General features: G+C 41.3%; 1 protein-coding gene across 1 annotated transcript in view; it reads right to left on the bottom strand.

Annotated features, from left to right (window-relative positions):
• DLEC1 (DLEC1 cilia and flagella associated protein) overlaps positions 1–18534 on the bottom strand; it is a 74622-nt gene that overhangs the window by 43214 nt on the left and 12874 nt on the right. Inside the window, 4 exon segments of the mRNA XM_034992090.1 lie at positions 12422–12500; positions 13309–13529; positions 13741–13931; positions 15269–15379. Of these exon segments, the coding sequence (XP_034847981.1) occupies positions 12422–12500; positions 13309–13529; positions 13741–13931; positions 15269–15379 (602 nt within the window).

Below are 18534 nucleotides of genomic sequence, written 5' to 3'. Positions count from 1 at the left end.
TCCTGGTGACAAATTATTATTATCTGGTTGTGAATTATTAGTTTTTGTCTGAGAATGTCTTCCTTTTATCTTCATTTTTGAAGAATATTTTCACTAGGTTTAGAATTCTAGATTGAAAGTTACTTTCTATCATCACTTTGAAGCTTCCATTCCAAGTATTTTCTAGCTTCAATCATTTCCATTAGAAGGTAGTGGGTCTTTTTTCTCTAGATGGTTTAAGTTAGGGGCCCCCCACCCTTTTCTTTGGCTTAGAACAGAATTTTACTAAATACGCCTGGGTATGATTTTTTTTTTTATTCTGCTTAGGGTTGTTAGTGCTTTATTCTAAGGCTTGATGTCTTTGTTACTTTTAGATCACTGTCATCCACTACATCTTCCAACCCTGCTGCTACCCCATTCTCTCTCTACTCTCTTTTCTGGAACTTCAGTTATACAACAGACCTGTTTACTAGGTCCCATATTTTAAAATGCTACTTTCTATATTTTTCCTTCTATTTTCTCTTTGTGCTTTAGTCTGGATCATTTCTACTGACCTCTCTGCAAGTCTTCTCTTCATCTGTGTCTAATTTGCTGGTAACCCCTATTACTATTGAGTAATGTCAGTTCTAGAATTTTCATTTTTTGTAGATTCTTATTCTTTAGGTTATCTAGTTATAATATTGCCATAATTGGAGATCTCCCTAATATATGTATATTTTTAATGCTCGATTTTGATATTAGATTTACAAGAGTTACAAAAATAATCCAGAGATTTCTCATATGCTCTTCACTGAGCTTCCCCTTAAGTTAACATCTTCATAACAAGAGAACTATGATCAAACCTAAGAAATTAAGCTTGCTACAATAGAATCTATGTAAACTTTTCCTATTGGTCACCAACTTCCTTTTTCCATTGCTGGATCCAACCCAAAATTTGAAATTGCATTAGGTTCCCATGTCTTTCTAGTCTCCTCTGATCTGTGACAGTTCCTTAGTATTTCTTTGTTGCGCATGACCTTAAGGCTTTCACTTTTTTAAAAAGATTTTATTTCTTTATTTGCGGGGACGGGGGGGCAGCAGGAGAGGGAGAGAGATTCTGAAGCAGACTCTGTGCTGTGCATGGAGGCCCACATGGGGCTTGATCCCACAACATGAGATCAAGACCTGAGCCAAAACCAAGAGTCGGATGCTTAACTGACTGAGCCACCCAGGCACCCTGACCTTGAGCCTTTTAAAGAGCACTGGTCAGTTATTTTGTGCAATGTCTTTGTAGAATGGCCTTCAGTTGGATTTGTCTAATGTTTATTCATGATTAGATTGAGGTTATGCATTATTTGCAAGAACACCATATAAGTGATGTGCCCTTCTCAGTACATCATATTGGGGGCATATGATATCAAAGTGTCTTATTAGTGGTGATGTTAAAATTAATCACTTGGGGATGCCTGGGTGGCTCAGTCAGTTAAGCATCTGCCTTCGGCTCAGGTCATGGTCCCAGGGTCCTGGGATCGAGTCCCGCATCGGGCTCCTTGCTCAGCAGCGAGCCTGCTTCTTCCTCTGTCTGCCTCTCTCTCTCTCTGACAAATAAATAAATAAAATCTTTTAAAAAACTTAATCACTTGGTCAAAGTGGTGTCTGCCAGGATTCTCTATTGTAGGGAGTCTGCTTGAGGATCTCTCTCCTTCTCCCTCTGCCCCTCCCCTCATTTGCACGTGCTCTCTCTCCCTAAAATAAATGAATAAATCTTTAAAAAAAAAAAGAATGATGGATTTGCAAGTGCTCTTTAAACTGTAAGATACAGGGGCACCTGGGTGGCTCAGTTGGTTAAGCGACTGCCTTCGGCTCAGGTCATGATCCCGGGGTCCCGTGATCAAGTCCTGTATCGGGCTCCCTGCTCAGCAGGGAGTCTGCTTCTCCCTCTGACCCTCCCCCCTCATGTGCTCTCTCTCTCTCCCAAATAAATAAATAAAATCTTTTTAAAAATTTAAAAAAATAAACTGTAAGGTACAATTTACGTATATATAAAGGATCTGTCATGAGATCTGTCATGATTAGACCTGGTGAGCAGAGGTGGCAACTACTAAGCTTGGTCTTGGTCTTATTCCCTAGGATGCTGGAGGCTGGCATGAAAATGAAGGAGACTGGGAAAAAGGAATCAGGACAGTCTCTATAACTACTCCCAGAGGAATCACTGGATATGCTGTTAAGTGAAACAAGCAAGATGCCGAGGACAGTAAGAAGAAGTGGGAGCTCAAATATACCCATGTATTTACTTATGATTCCAAAAAGAACTAATAAAAATAGTTACCAGGAGGGGTAAGGAGAGCATAAGGAAGAGGGGAAAGGGATATGAAGTGAAGCTTCTTTTTAAATAGAAAATCACAGCTAATAAATGCAGAAGGAATAACAGAATTAGAAATCACAAATTTGTAACCCTTAATTTTATTTAAAAAAAAATGGATCTAGGTAACAATCATGTAAGGCTTTGAAAGCCAATATAAGAAAGGTTGATAAAAACTTTATAAATGATGGATCAGGCTCACAACATCTGAAGCCATTCTTCACTGGTAATAGGAAAAGCAGATACACTCCTTCTGATGGGATGCAATAAGGAATACACAGCACCACCAAGGAATTATTCTCACCGAAAAAGAAAAAAAAAAAAAAAAACTGAACATGAATCTAATCAAACATCTACATCTAAACTGTAAGTTTATAGAAAATAGGAAAAAAGGAACATGTTTAATGTCACCACAATAATGCAACCAGCCAAATCCGGGATGTCAGAAACTGCAGTTTCAATAAATAAATGGCATTTTTAAAAAGCAGGTACAGGGATTTCTGGTCCAAGATGGCAATGTAGGAAGACCAAGAACTCACTTCCTCCACAGATGCTCTAAATCTACACCTGAGGGCCAAATGAACAGCTTCTATACAACAAAAGATAGAGACCACATAGAGAAAAGCAAGAGAGTTGGGAAAGAGTCACAATGGGAACCGCTACCCCTGATGCTGCAAGCTGCAGCAGGGAGGGACAGTACTGAAGACACAGGAAAAAAAAGATGGAGCTCAAAAGGGCAACTAGAATATTAAGGATCCAGTCCTAGAACTCTGCTGAACAGTGGGAGCTGCTGAAACCCCTCAGCTGGCAAGCCCTACAGTTTATACTCCCTTTCCATCTTAATAGCACAGACAAGAGCAGGGTCTGGGCACTGTAGCTGGCCTGCAGCCTCAGTGAGCCCTGGGCCCCTAGCACATACCAGCCAAGCTATCCCACCAAGGTGACCCCAACACATTGCACATCGGGACACCCCCAGTCAGTGCTCACTATAACTCCAGCCATCTTGTCAAGGTGATACAAGTGCAAAGCAACCTGGAACACTCTAGGCTGGCACCAACCTCTGCTCCAGACTTGCCAAGGCACCCTTGGCACAGTGCCCCGGGAACCCCTGGCCCTTCCCACCTCAGTGCTAGCTGTCTCACCAGGGTACCCCTGTGCAAAGTATACCAGGACACTCCAGCCCATGCCATGCCTTGGCTCCAGCCACCCCACAAGGGTGCCCCTGCATGGACCACCCAGGAAGTCCTGATCCATGCCCACTTCAGCTCCAGTTGCATCCCCTCCCAGGGCACCCCTGTGCAGAGCATCCTGGGACACCCCAGCTTGCACCCACTTCAACTTCAGCTGTCCTCCCAGGGTACTCTCTGTACAGTGAGCCCCAGGACCCCCTGGCTTATATCCATTTCACCTTCAGCTATCCTGCCAAGGTGCCCTCTGCACAGAGTGTTCCAGGACCACCCCAGCCTGTACCCACTTCAAGTCTTGCCATCCCTCCAGGAGAGTTCCAGAGGTCCTGGAGTGCACCAGGACCCCAGCCCATGACAGCCACAGGTCCAGCCAGCCAGTCTATTAGAAAGTGGGGGAGGGATAGTAAAGTATCTTCCAAACTGAGAAGGCACTTTGAGGCTAGAAAACGAAGCAGGTGACTCCATGCAGTTTACAGAGTTTTATTCAGGGTAACTTACTGACGGGGGGAACAGGGAGGCAACAATTCAGGCAGTTGCATGGCTATCTTCCACAAAGTCTGGATCTTAGTCCACAGATTTTATAAAGTGAAGGGACATGCAGAAGGGTTCTGTAGTGAGATCAAAGGGTTTGCATGCACCTAATTGACAACTAACCTTAAATTAGATCTTGTGGTGCCACCTATGTATGCATCAGGAAGGGGAAAGACTATGTTATCTCTATCAGATTCATGGGAGGCCAAAGCAAGCCTCCCCCCATCCCAGCCTTGGTAGCATTTCTAAGGTGTGTATATTAATCTCCAAGGGGCTCAGAACACATAACCCCAAGAGAGGTCATCTGGTGAACATGAACAAGATGGAGGGCCAAAGATGAAGACAGTCTTGTCAGCATTCCTACACTCTACAGTCACTAGGCACACACAGTCTACACGGGGATGACCATACATCAAATCATCCCTTCAACTTTAGAAGTAACTTCCACCTAATTTGTAGAAACAAACATAGAAAGTCAAGCAAAATAAGGAGACAGGAATATGTTCCAATGAAAGAACAAGACAAAACCTCAGAAAAAGAACTAAATGAGATGAAGATAAACAGTGTATCTGATAAAGAGTTCAAAAGTTCATAAAGATGCTCACCAGACTCGAGAGAAGGGTGGAGAAGCTCAGTGAGAACGTCAACAAAGAGAAAGAAAATATGAAAAAGAATCAATCAGAATTGAAGAATATAGTAACTGAAGTGAAAAATACACTAGAGGGGATCAACCACAGATTAGTGGATACAGAATGATCAGCAATCTGGAAAACAGGGTAGTGGAGAACAATCAAGCTAAACAACAAAAAGAAAAAAAAGAAGGCAGGTTAAGGGATCTCTCAGATAATTTCTAGTGAGCAAATACTAGCATTATAAGGGTATGAGAAAGAGAAGAGAAAAAGGGGCAGAAAACTTATTTGAAGATATAGTAGCTGAAAACATCCCTGAACTGAGGAAATAGACATCCAGGTTCAGGACACACAGAGAGCTCCAAATAAGATGAACCCAAAGAGGTCTACACCATGACATGTAATGATTAAAATGTCAAAGATTAATAGAATTTTAAAAGCAGCAATAGAGAAGCAACTAGTTACTACAAGGGAAACCCCCATAAACTTATCAGCTGATTTTCAGCAGAAACTTTGCAGGCCAGAAGAGAGTGGCATGATATATTCAAAGTGTTGAAAGTTAAAAACCTACAACCAAGAATACCCTATCCAGCAAGGTTATCATTCAGAATTGAAGGAAAGATAGGTTTCCCAGAAAAATAAAAGTTAAAGGAGTTCATCACCACAAACAGGCCTTAGAAGAAATATTAAAGGGATCTTTTTAAGTGGAAAAGAAAAAGTCATAATTAGAAATGAAATTATGAAAGGAAAAAATTTTATGAGTAAAAGGCAACACACAGTAAAGGTAGTGTAGTCATCACTTACAAAGCTAGGATGAAGTTGAAAAGACAAAAGAAGTCAAATCAATTATATTTTAAAAATTAGCTAAGGGGACTCACAAAATAAAAAGACATAAAATAGGGATGCCTGGGTGGCTCAGTCAGTTAAGCGGCTGCCTTCAGCTCAGATCATGATCCCAGAGTCCTGGGATCGAGTCCCGCATCAGGCTCAGTGGGAAGCCTGCTTCTTCCTCTGCCTGCCGCTCCCTCTGCTTGTGCTCTATCTATCTCTATCTCTGTGATAAATAAATAAATAAATAAATAAATAAATAAATAAATAAATAAAAGATAAATAAATAAATAAAATCTTTTAAAAAACGCTTTAAAAAATAAAAAGATGTAAAATATAATAACATATACATAAAGTGTGGAGGGAAGAATAAAAATGAAGTTCTTTTACAATGTGTTCAAATTTAAGTGACCATCAACTTATACTTAGAATGTTATATATGAACCTCATGGTAACCACAAACCAAAAACCTATGATACACAAAAAAATGAAGAGAAAGAAAATCCAGCTTAACACTAAAGAAAGTGATCAACCACAAGGAAAGATAGCAAGAGAAGAAAGGAACAGAGAAGAACTACAAGAACTAACCAGAAAACAACAAAATGGCAATAAGTTCATACTTACTTACATATTTACATCAATAATTACTTTAAATGTAAATGGTCCAAATGCTCCAATCAAAAGACACAGGGTGACACATGGATAAAAAACAAGACCCCTCTATATGCTGCCAATAAGAGACCCACTTCAGAACTGAAGACACACTGAAAGCTAAGGGATGGAAAAATATATTCCATGCAAATGGAAGTAGGGGAGGGGGAAGCCAGGATAGCAATACTTATATCACAAAAGAGAAAAAGAAGTGCATTACATAATGATAAAGGGATCAATATAATACGAGGATATAACAATTGTAAATATCTATATGCCCAAGACTGAAGCACCTAAATACATAAAGCAAATATTAACAGATATAAAGGGAGAAATTGACAGTAGTATGATAATAGTAGGGGGCTTTAACACCCCACTTACATCAAGGAACATTTTCCAGGACAGATCCCATGTTGAGCCACAAAACAAGTCTAAATAAATTTGACAAGATTAAAATCATATTAAGCATCTTTTCCAACCACAACAGTATGAAACTAGAAATCAATTACAAGAAAAAAGCTGGAAAAAAACCACAAACACATGGAGGCTAAACAACATGCTACTAAACAACCAATGGGCCAATGAAGAAATCAAAGAGGAAATTAAAAAATACACTGAGACAAATGAAAATGAAAACACAATGGTCCAAAATCTCTGGGATGCAGTGAAAGCAGTTCTAAGAAGGAAATATAGAGCAATACAGGCCTACCTCAAGAAACACAAAAGCTCAAATAAACAAGCTATCCTTAGATCTAAATGAACTAGAAAAAGAACAAGCAAAGCCCCAAGTTACTAGAAGGAAGGAAATAATAAAGATCACAGTGGAAATAAATGAAATACACTAAAAAACAATAGACAAGATCAATGAAACCAAGAGCTGGTTCTTTGAAAGTTTTTTTTTTTTTTTTTTTAAGATTTTATTTATTTGCGAGAGAGACAATGAGAGACAGAGAGCCTGAGAGGGAGGAGGGTCAGAGGGAGAAGCAGACTCCCCGCTGAGCAGGGAGCCCGATGTGGGACTCGATCCTGGGATTCCAGGATCATGACCTGAGCCGAAGGCAGTCGCTTAACCAACTGAGCCACCCAGGCGCCCCGTGAGAGCTGGTTCTTTGAAAAAACAAAAGTGATAAACCTTTGGCCAGAGTCATCAGGAAAAAAAATGAGAGGACTGAAATAAATAAAATCAGAAATTAAAAAGGGGAAGTAACAACTGACATCCATAGAATGAAAAGGATTATAAGAGAATATGAAAAAGTATATGCCAACACACTGGACAACCTAGAAGAAATGGATAAATTCCTAGAAACATACAATCTTCCAAAACTAAATCAGGAAGAAATAAAAAACTTGAACACACCCAATACTAGTAATGAAACTGAATTGGTAATCAAAAAACTCCAAGGAAACAAAAGTCCAGGACCCAGTGGATTCACAGGTAAATTCTACTAAACATTAAAAAAGAGTTAATACCTATTCTCTTCAAACTATTCCAAAAATAGAAGAGGAAGGAAAGCTTCCAAATACATCCTATGAGGCCAGCATTACTCTGAACCAAAACCAGACCAAGATGCTATAAAAAAAGAAAACCACAGGTCAATATCCCTGATGAACTCAGATGCAAAAATCCTCAACAAAATATCAGCAAACCAAATCCAAAAATATATTAAAAGTATCATTCACACAATCAAGTAGGACTTATTCAGGGAATACAAGGATGGTTCAACATCGGAAAATCCATCAATGGGATACACCACATTAACAAAATGAAGGATAAAAACCACAGAAGCATTTCAATAAATGCAGAAAAAGTATTTGACAAAATTCAACACCTATTCATGATAAAAAAAGAAAACCTCTAAAAAAATTGAGTTTAAAGGGAACATACCTCAACATAATAAAGGTCACATATGACAAACCCACAACTAAAATCATACATAATGGTGAAAAACAGAGCTTTCCCTCTAAGATCAGGGACAAGAGAAGGATGTCCACTCTCACTACTTTTATTCAACATAGTACTGGAAGTCCTAGACACAGCAATGGATGAAAAATAAAAGGCATCCAAACTGATAAGAAAGAAGTAGTAAAACTGTCGCTAGTTGCAGATGACATGATACTATATATAGAAAACCCTAAAGACTCCACCAAAAAACTATTAGAATAAATGAATTCTGTAAAGTTGCAGGATAAAAAAGTAATACACAAAAATACGTTGAATTTCTGTAATTAATAACGAAGTTGCAGAAAGAGAAATTACAATTTCATTTACAATTGCACCAAAAAGAATAAAATAACTAGGAATAAACTTAACCCAAGAGATGAAAGACCTCTAAAACTATAACACACTGATGAAAGAAACTGAAGATGACACAAACAAATGGAAAGATAATCCATGCTCATGGATTAGAAGAATTAATATTATTAAAACATCCATACTGCCCAAAGCCATCTACAGATTGAATGCAATCCCTATCAAAACACCAACAGCGGGCGCCTGGGTGGCTCAGATGGTTAAGCATCTGCCTTCGGCTCAGGTCATGATCTCAGGGTCCTGGGATCGAGTCCCGCATCGGGCTCCCTGCTCCTAGGGAGACTGCTTCTCCCTCTGCCCCCCCCCGCTCTTGTCTGTCATGAATAAATAAATAAAATCTTTAAAAAAAACAAAAACAAAACACCAACAGCATTGTTCACATAACTAGAACAAATAATCCTAAAATTTGTATGGAGCCACAAAAGACCCTGAATAGCCAAAGCAATCTTGTGAAAGAAGAACAAAGCTGGAGGTATTACAATCCCAGATTTCAAGATACACTAGAGAGCTATAATAATGAAAACAGTATGGTGCTGGCACAAATACAGACACACAGATCAACAGAACAGAATAGAGAGCCCAGAAATACCCCAACACTTATATGGTCAATGAACCTGTGACAAAGGAGGCAAGAATATACAATGGGGGAAAAGACAGTCTCTTCAATAAATGGTGCTGGGAAAACTGGACAGGTACATGCAAAAGATTAAACTGGACCACTTTCTAACACCATACACAAAACTAAACTCAAAATGGATTAAATGTGAGACCTGAAATCATAAAATTCCTAAAGAAAAATAGGCAGCAATTTCTTTGCCATTAGCCTTAGCAACTTTTTTCTAGATAGTCTCCTCAGAAAAGGGATACAAAAGCAAAAATAAATGATTGGGACTGCATCCAAATAAAAAGCTTTTGCACAGTGAAGGAAACCATCAACAAAATGAAAAGGCAACCTACTGAATAAGAGAAGATATTTGCCAATGATGTATCTGATAAGGGGTTAGTATCCAAAATATATAAAGAACTTATACAAGTCAACAGCAAAAACAAACAAAAAACTCAAACAAATAATCCAATTAAAAAATGGGCAGAGGACCTGAACAGACATTTTTCCAAAGAAGACATCCAAATGGCCAACAGACACATGAAAAGATACTCAGCATCATTTGTCATCAAGGAAATGCAAATCGAAACCACAATGAGATATCACCTCATACCTATCAGAATGGCTAAAATTAACAACACAAGAAACAACAAGTGTTGGGGAGGATATGGAAAAAAAGGAACCCTCATGCACTTTTGGTTGGTGGGAATGTAAATTGGTGCAGCCACTGTGAAAGCCAGAATGGAAGTTCCTCAAAAAATTAAAAATAGAACTACCCTATGATCCAGTAATTCCACTACTGGATATTTACCCAGAGAAAATGAAAACACTAATTTGAAAAGATGTATACACCCCTAGTTTTATTACATCATTATTTACAATAGCCAAGACATGGAAGTAACTTAAATGTCCACTAATAGATGAATAAAGAAAATATGGTACATACATACAATGGAATATTACTGAGCCATAAAAAAGAATGAAATCTACACTGTTGGTGGGAATGCAAGCTGGTACAGCCACTCTGGAAAACAGTATGGAGGTTCCTCAAAAAGTTGAAAATGGAGCTACCCTACAACCCAGCAATTGCACTACTGGGTATTTACCCCAAAGATAAATATGTAGTGATCCAAAGGGGTACCTGTACCCCAATGTTTATAGCAGCAATGTCCACAATAGCCAAACTATGAAAAGAGCCTAGATGTCCATCAACAGATGAATGAATAAAGAAGATATGGTATATGTATACAATGGAATATTATGCAGCCATCAAAAAATGAAATTTTGCCATTTGCAGTGATGGATGGAACTAGAGGGTATTATGCTAAGTGAAATAACTCAATCAGAGAAAGACAATTATCATATGATCTCACTGATATGTGGAATTTGAGAAACAAGACAGAGGGTCACGGGAATGGAGGGAAAAATGAAACAAGACAAAAGCAGAGAGGGAGACAAACCATAAGAGACTTTTTTTTTTAAAGATTTTATTTATTTATTTGACAGAGAAAGACACAGCGAGAGAGGGAACACAAACGGGGAGTGGGAGAGGGAGAAGCAGACTCCCCGCCGAGCAGGGAGCCCGATGCGGGGCTCGATCCTGGGACTCCAGGATCATGACCTGAGCCGAAGGCAGTCGCTCAACCAACTGAGCCACCCAGGCGCCCCATAAGAGACTCTTAATCTCAGGAAACAAACTGAGGGTTGCTGGAGTGGAGGGGAATGGGAGGAATGGGGTGGCTGGGTGATGGACATTGAGGAGGGTATGTGCTATGGTGAGCGCTATGAATTATGTAAGACTGATGAATCACAGACCTGTACCCCTGAAATAAATAATACATTATATGTTAATAAAAAAAAAAGAATGAAATCTTGCCATTTGTGACAACACAGATAGACCCAGAGGGTATTACACTAAGTGAAATAAGTCAGACAAAGACAAATATTGTATGATTTCACTTAAATGTGGAATCTTAAAAACAAACAAACAAATGAACAAACAAACAAAAAAAACAGAATCAGACCTATAAATACCAAGAATGAACTGATGGTTCATTCATAGCAGGGAGAGGAAACGGGGAGGGGCAAGATGGGTGAAGGGGAAGGGGTGGAATGGGCTTCCACTTACGGAATGTATAAGTTAGGGGGACGAAAGGCACAGCACAGGGCCCACAATCAATGGCACTATAATATATGTGCTGTATGGTGACCGATGGCAGCTACACTTGTGGTGAGCACAGCGTAAGGCACAGAATTGTTGAATCACTATGTCATACACCTGAAACTAACATAACAGTGTGTGTCAGCTCTACCTCCATAAAAGAAAAAAATGAAAAGGCAAACTCTGGGAGTAGATATTTATAATACAAATAACAAGAAAAAGAACTCCAATCCATTATATGAGTAAAAATTCTATCAATCAGTAAAGAAAAGACAGAGATAACCCAATAGAAAAAATGGGTATTAACCAACAGTTCACAAAAGATGATATTCAAATGGCCAACAGACCCATGAAAATGTGCTCAATGAGTGATCTCTGATACCTTTCAGAATGGTCAAAATGAAAAAGACTGAGTCTTGGTGAAGATGTGGAACAACCAGAAATCTCTCTCACTGCATACGGCAGCATAAACAGTCACTTTGGGGGAAAAACTAGCAGGGGGTAGAGGAGTTATTACCCACTAAAGGAGAAAAAAAGAGATATTTTAACCAAATGCAGTGTTTGAATTCTGATTCAGATAAACCAAATGTAAACTGACTTTTTTTTAACAAATGGAGGAAAATCAGACGTGGATCAATATTAGTTAATATTAATTAATATTAATTAATGTTAATATTCCTGGGTGTGATCATGGTTAGTTTTTTTTTAAGATTTTTATTTATTTATTTGCCAGAGAGAGAGAGTGGCAGGCAGAGGGAGAGGGAGAAGCAGGCACCCCGCGGAGCAGGGAGCCCATGCGGGACTGGATCCCAGGACCCTGGAATCACAATCTGATCTGAAGGCAGATGCTTAACTGACTGAGCCACCCAGGCATCCCGATAATGGTTATTTTGTAAAAGTGCTTACCTGTTAGAGATACATACTGAAGTATTAACTAAAGAATGACCCAATGTCTAGGCTTTTCCTTAAAACACTTGCAGTGTATGCATGTGTACATAGACCCACACACAAAGAAGTTGTGGGAGTGATATATGAAACCAGATTTGCAGAAAGCAGATAATTACTGAAGGTGGGTGATGGGCACACAAGGGTTTATTACAGTCTTTTCTCTAATTTTGTATATGGCTTTAATTCCATGAATGACTTCAAAACATAAGGAAGCTGATGAAGGGGGAGCTGGAAAGAAATAAGATTTTTACCTCATAAACTGGCCCAATTTCATAATCTGTGAAAAATCCGATTGATGGTTTAGCTAGAAACACTGGAGTATCAGCACAACTGTGAGAGGGCAAATGAGGGGAGAAAGGCTGTTAGTTTCACCCATGTGATTTGTGCAAAATAAATACACCCAAACTGCCAAAGATAATCACAATATGTCATTTATTGGGTTTTGTTCCTATTGTTAAAGCAGGCAACAAAATAATTTTACCGTATGATAGAATCTTCGTGAAGATATGTGCAGCTGTGTGGTTCATTTTCAATATGCATACAGGAAGCTTCCACTCTGGAAGCTTCTACACCAGTATCCTGACTGGGTTTTTTATATAGGTGCTGTGTTTCTTTGCATATATTAGTCCAATTTTTCTTAATAAGAAAGATATCTTTTGACTAATAAGTGTTAATTGTTTTAAGTCCCCTATGAACTATGAACCCATGAAACCATTCATTCCCTTCATAAGGACAATTAATAAAATAAGCCAAAGGCACTCTGAAAAAAATCACAATTTATATGTATTATTTGCAATTAATCAAATTTTAAATATTTTTATTTTTAGGGTCATATTCCAAGACATATGAGTGCAAGGGAAGAGAACATGGCTACAGACCAAGACTGTTCAGATGAAAGCAGGGGACCAGCACTAACCCCCAATCCCTCAAAACTCCGGCAGGTCAGAAAAGCACAAACCCAGGCTTCTGGGGGATGTCCAAAGGCCAGGTCTGTGGGGAGCCCTGAAGACCTGCTCTGTTCTGATACTGACATCCCATTCTCCCACCTCCCCAGAAAGTCCAGACCAGACCCAGGACCTTCTGGGTTTACTCCCACACGTCCAACTTTCTGATAAGTCCAAGACAAGGAAAGACCCACCTCTGCTTCAAATCTCCACCCTGGAAATCTCCTGTCAGTACTGGCTTCTTCGGAGGAAAGAGAAGAGACTTGCCTCCATAGGGAGTGTTAGGAGGGAAAAACCGAGGGTTTTTTAGGAAGTGGTTCCGACTCTCCATTCTGGCAAGCAGAAGTCGCTCCAGTTCTCTCTGAGGCACGTGTAAGTGGCTCATCCACTTTTTATTCTTGGTTGGACCTGCCTTCTTTGAAACACAAATAAATAGAGTCCATGACAGGCCGGGGGACTGTGTGTGCTGACATCGGGCCAACTGCATGACCCCCCGGTAAGCAACGCAATCTCTCCTATTTCGCTGCAGACCCGCAACTTCCTGTGTCACCGGGAACTCCCTCCCCTCGACGGCTCCCTGTGCCCACTGTCCCCACACACCACCGAGCACGGGCTTCCACACCAACCTTGACGGCCTTGCGCTTGGCCTTTGAACACAAGTCCCCCGTCAGGCTGTCCACAGTGTAGTCTAACTCGTCTTGAGACTTAATGAGCGTCTTCTGGCAGGAAGCCTCAAGCTTCTTGGTCAGGTGCTTCTTGGGGACGGACCGCTTCTCACAACCGAATGTGAGTTTTGAACATCCGGGGACGGAGACACCTACGGCACCAAGGAATCAAACTGAGCTGCCACAGACTGAAGTGGCTGTTTCTAAGATGACTATAAAACCACCAAGACCACAGTTAGCTTGATACCTTCCCTTCAACTGTCACATTCACTACACTAGACATAATTGCTCTTTAACGTATAAAGTACTCCTGGAACTTATTCTGTGTACTTGAGACTTAGGACTAGAGTGTTACATATTTGTTTGATTGTCGAACATGGTCAAAGAACATGAGTAGACTACTGTCTGTCTGTCTCACGCATTCCCCATATGTAAACTTACTTTTCAAAAAGCTCACATGAGGAATCAAAGTTTGTATTAGCTTTTTACGCCTCTAAGATCATCCCCAGAAGGTTAAAGGAGAACACCCATTGCTAGCAAGAACTGGTACCAGTACAATACCTGGTAAATCCCCAATGCATGTTAACTCTACCCTCACCTATCTGCAGAAGATGGTGAATTCCCAACTAACTTCGCACTATTAAGTGGCTTAGTATCACGCGACGCTTACTTCTGCTCCCTCTCTCTGGCCTGCCCTCTCTACACAGCTCAGGGTGTCAATGGAACTCTGTTCTCCTGAGCACCCTCAATTCTCTGGATCCCAGTCTTCCCATCCCAAATGCCTTCTTAGCTCCAAAGCCTCAGAGGTCATCAAAGTCCCACTGACTGGGGTGCCTGGAGAGCTCATCTTCCAAACCTGGCACCACTGGGCCATCCGGATATGTGCCCAATGGATCCACAGAGCAACTTCTCCCTATCTATACAGACTCTGCCAAAAGTCTACCTCCCTGCTTAAACCCACAATCCAGCTCCCACCCCACTCACTCTCAGAAGATCCTGCCTCCTGCATCACAGGAAACTGGCCCGACATCACACATACAAATACACATCCTTCTCTGCCTCCCTATCCAGTCTGCCCACCAAACTCAAAGAAGGTACAGTTGCTCTTTTCCTACGTGGGGTATGGAAGAACCCCACGGTCCATGTTCTGGCTGCAGCAGGAAATTGCTCCTTTATCTATCTTCAGTCCCTCCCTCTCTTGGGTCATTCAACTACTTTTCTAAGCATTTTCATCTCTCTTGGTGTTGAACAGCTGACAAGGGCGCAAATTCCACGTGGAGGAGTTGAGACTTTTGTCTTGCAGGTGTTAGGGAGTCAGAGAGGAAGTGGCATGCTTAGAGCTGACCCTCCTAAGAGTCACTATCAAAATTAAACAAAAGGGGGAAAAAAATCAATGAGGAAATGGCAGCAAAGGTGGCCAGAGTGGTCGCGTTCCTAAAGAACTTCCCGAGAATGAGAGCAGAGGCCCCAGCAGAGACAGAAGCCTTACCTTTAGGTGCAGAGCAAAATGGCACTCTGTCACTGTAGTAATCATCCGGGCAGATCAAATGGTGTTTCTGTAGCAACTCACTGTCTACACACCATCTGAACATAGTCTTTGCTACGTAGAAGGGAAGAAGGACAAAGGTGTTTGAAGCCAAACTGACGTTAAAGAACCTGCACCCCAACCTTTTTCATCCTCCAAATCTAAACCATCTTACAAAATTCTTTCCAAGGACCAAGAACAAATTTATAATGACATGCATGTGGTCATTTCGAGATTTCAGAAATTAATCAGCAAATGTTGACCAGCCACTTCACAGAGGCCAACCATTAGTCAGGGCTGTGCTGTGGTCTTATTTGAGCTAAAATACTGTGTGACTCAAGGAAAGGTCTATTAATAAAATATAATTAAGGACAGTATGGTAGATTAAAGAAATGGCCCCAATCCTTCACCCTTCTCTGTATCCACACCCTTTGCCAAAGGACTTTGCAGTTCCTTCTACTAGAGACAGAGTGCACGCCTTTGCCCTTGACTTCGGCCATGTGATGTGCTTTGGCCAATGAGATGTTGGCAGGGGTTTGCACAGCTGAGCCTTCTCTCTTGTGCCTTTGCCATCCTCATGAGAGAACTTCCCTGCCCCTGAGAAGAGTTCCTGCCTCTTTATCTTGGACTCCAGCATGAATCCATGTGGAGCAGACTTGAGCCTAATTTGTAACAAGGAGGCAAGTTCAGCTGGGCCCACAGCTTAAAGCTGGTCTAGCCAGCCAAGCCCAGGTAGATCAGCCAACCCCCAACAGATCCACTGACACATGAGAGAGAAAATCTCCTTTAATAGAGTGAGAAGTTAGTCATTAACATCCATGGCTTATGAGCCAAGGCAAAATAGGAGAGACATATTATTTAGAGGTATCCAGAAGAAGTAAAGCTAAAAATGGCTACCTTTGGCAGGTGGGCTGAGATTGGGAGAGGTGACATGGAGGATTTTTTTCAATAGACTTTATTTTTTATTTTATTTTATTTTATTTTTTAAAGATTTTACTTATTTCTTTGTCAGAGAGAGAGAATGAGCACAAGCAGGGGGAGGCAGGCAGACGGAGAAGCAGGCTCCCTGCTGAGCAAGGAGCCCGATGCAGGACTCGATCCCAGGACTCTGGGATCACGACCTGAGCCAAAGGCAGACGTTTAACTGACTGAGCCACTCAGGCGTCCCTAGACTTTATTTCTTAGAGCACTTTTTGGTTCATAGAAAAATTGGGTGGAATGGAGATGTCCCATGGAGCCCCTGGCCCCACACATGCACAGCCACCCCCACCATCAACACACCCCACCAGAGTGGTACATCTGTTCCAACTGATGATCCCACACTGACACACTGTTGTCATACAGAGTCCATACTTTACATTACAGTTCACTCTTGGTGTTGGAGATCTATGGGTTTGGACAACTTTATAATGACATGCATGGGTAGAGGCTTTTTATATTTCATTAGAAGCTTTTCTAAACTATTTGATTTTTTTAAAACCATGAATATTAACACTTTGATAAAAACTCAGGAATAAATAAGATGAATGGAAGACTCAGGAAGTTTTCAAACTTCGTTGCTTGCTCCATTAACCAACATGGCCTTGCCTTTCAGAGGTTTCCTATAACCAAGGGTGAGACAAGCGAAGAATAAATGTTTCTCCCATAATAGTTATTAATTTAGGAATTTCAAGGTTTGGCTTAGTTCCTTTTATAGTCAGGGTTCAGTGAGGAAAACAGAAATCACTCTCTGTATGTCATATATAAAGGGGCTGAATGCAGGGGACTATGGAATGGGAGATCGAAGGTCAGGGAGACTATCACTACCAACTTAAGACAGCAGCACTGAGGGAGGGGCTTCTCAAGAAGTTATCTGGAAGCTGCTGTGAAACTCAGAGCTGCTCAGTCATCTGCCTGCTACTGCTTCTGGAGAATAGTGACCTCCTCCTCCTCCAAAACTCAACAAGAGCCTTTCATGAGTGACCTAACATGGAACCATGGGGAAAAGTTGCATTCTGGGAAATGCCTCGCCTCTCCTTTGCAATACAGAGACCTCAGCAGGGGGTGGCAGGAATGCCAAGTTCTGTTCCAGCCCAGTTCCCAAGGACTTTGGTGACGGCCTATTTGAAATATTACAAGATAAAACTTCCACACAAAGGGCAGGGCCATGTGAGAAGATGTAGCCTCTCTCTTCTTTTTTTTTTTTTTAAGATTTTATTTATTTATTTGAGAGAGAGAGAATGAGAGACAGAGAGCACGAGAGGGAAGAGGGTCAGAGGGAGAAGCAGACCCCCTGCTGAGCAGGGAGCCCGACGCGGGACTCGATCCCGGGACTCCAGGATCATGACCTGAGCCGAAGGCAGTCGCCCAACCAACTGAGCCACCCAGGCGCCCAGCCTCTCTCTTCTGATACCCTTGTCTCCGCAGTCCTCCCCCAGGCTGTGGACAGTTAGGTGTTACGTCTGCAGAAGCAGGGGGCAGGTTGTGTGTCAGCTCTTTGGAAAGTCTCTCTCCATGTCCGGCCTGGAACACCCCTCACTGGCCTTGTGAGCATCCTCCTCCACCCGGGAAGAGTGGGCTTCCTGCACCGACCCTATGCTCCTGCACCTGGCTCTGTTCCACTCCCCAAGAGATAATGTGGACAATTTATCAGCAAAAGAAGGGAATGAAAGCACAAAATGTTTGATCTTCCCCCTCTGTCTGGAGAATTTACATATGTTTTCCACTTTGTGACATTTGCTTTTTGGGTTTTTTTTTAAAGATTTTATTTATTTATTTGACAGAGAGAGACAGTGAGAGAGGGAACACAAGCAGGCAGAGTGGGAGAGGGAGAAGCAGGCTCCCCGCTGAACAGAGAGCCCGATGCGGGGCTCGATCCCAGGACCCTGGGATCATGACCTGAGCCGAAGGCAGACGCTTAACACTGAGCCACCCAGGCTCCCCCACTTTGTGACATTTGTATTAGCAAACAGAGAAAGGCTGCCTCTATGCCTCAAATAAGAAAAGTTTCAGAGGCATGTCCTCCCCACCAGTCATCTAAGGTATAAAGAAGTTTCTTGGGTCACCTCGCCCTTTTCTCCCAACCAGAAGCAGGAACCAGAGGGATGTCCGTGGAACTGCATCAAGATCTCTACTTCTGCTACTTTTGAAATAAAAGAGAAACGTTACCAGAAGGCTGAGAAACCAGGGCAGATAATGTCTGATTATAACAACATTATCTTGGGTAAAAAGACAAAATGAAGGTCATTGAA

This window comes from Mirounga leonina, unplaced genomic scaffold, assembly GCF_011800145.1.
Source record: "Mirounga leonina isolate KUSES-001 unplaced genomic scaffold, KU_Mleo_1.0 Mir_115, whole genome shotgun sequence".
Taxonomy (NCBI): Eukaryota; Metazoa; Chordata; class Mammalia; order Carnivora; family Phocidae; genus Mirounga; species Mirounga leonina.
The sequence above is the reverse complement of the archived record's forward strand: the minus strand, read 5'-3'. Positions and strand labels throughout refer to the sequence as shown.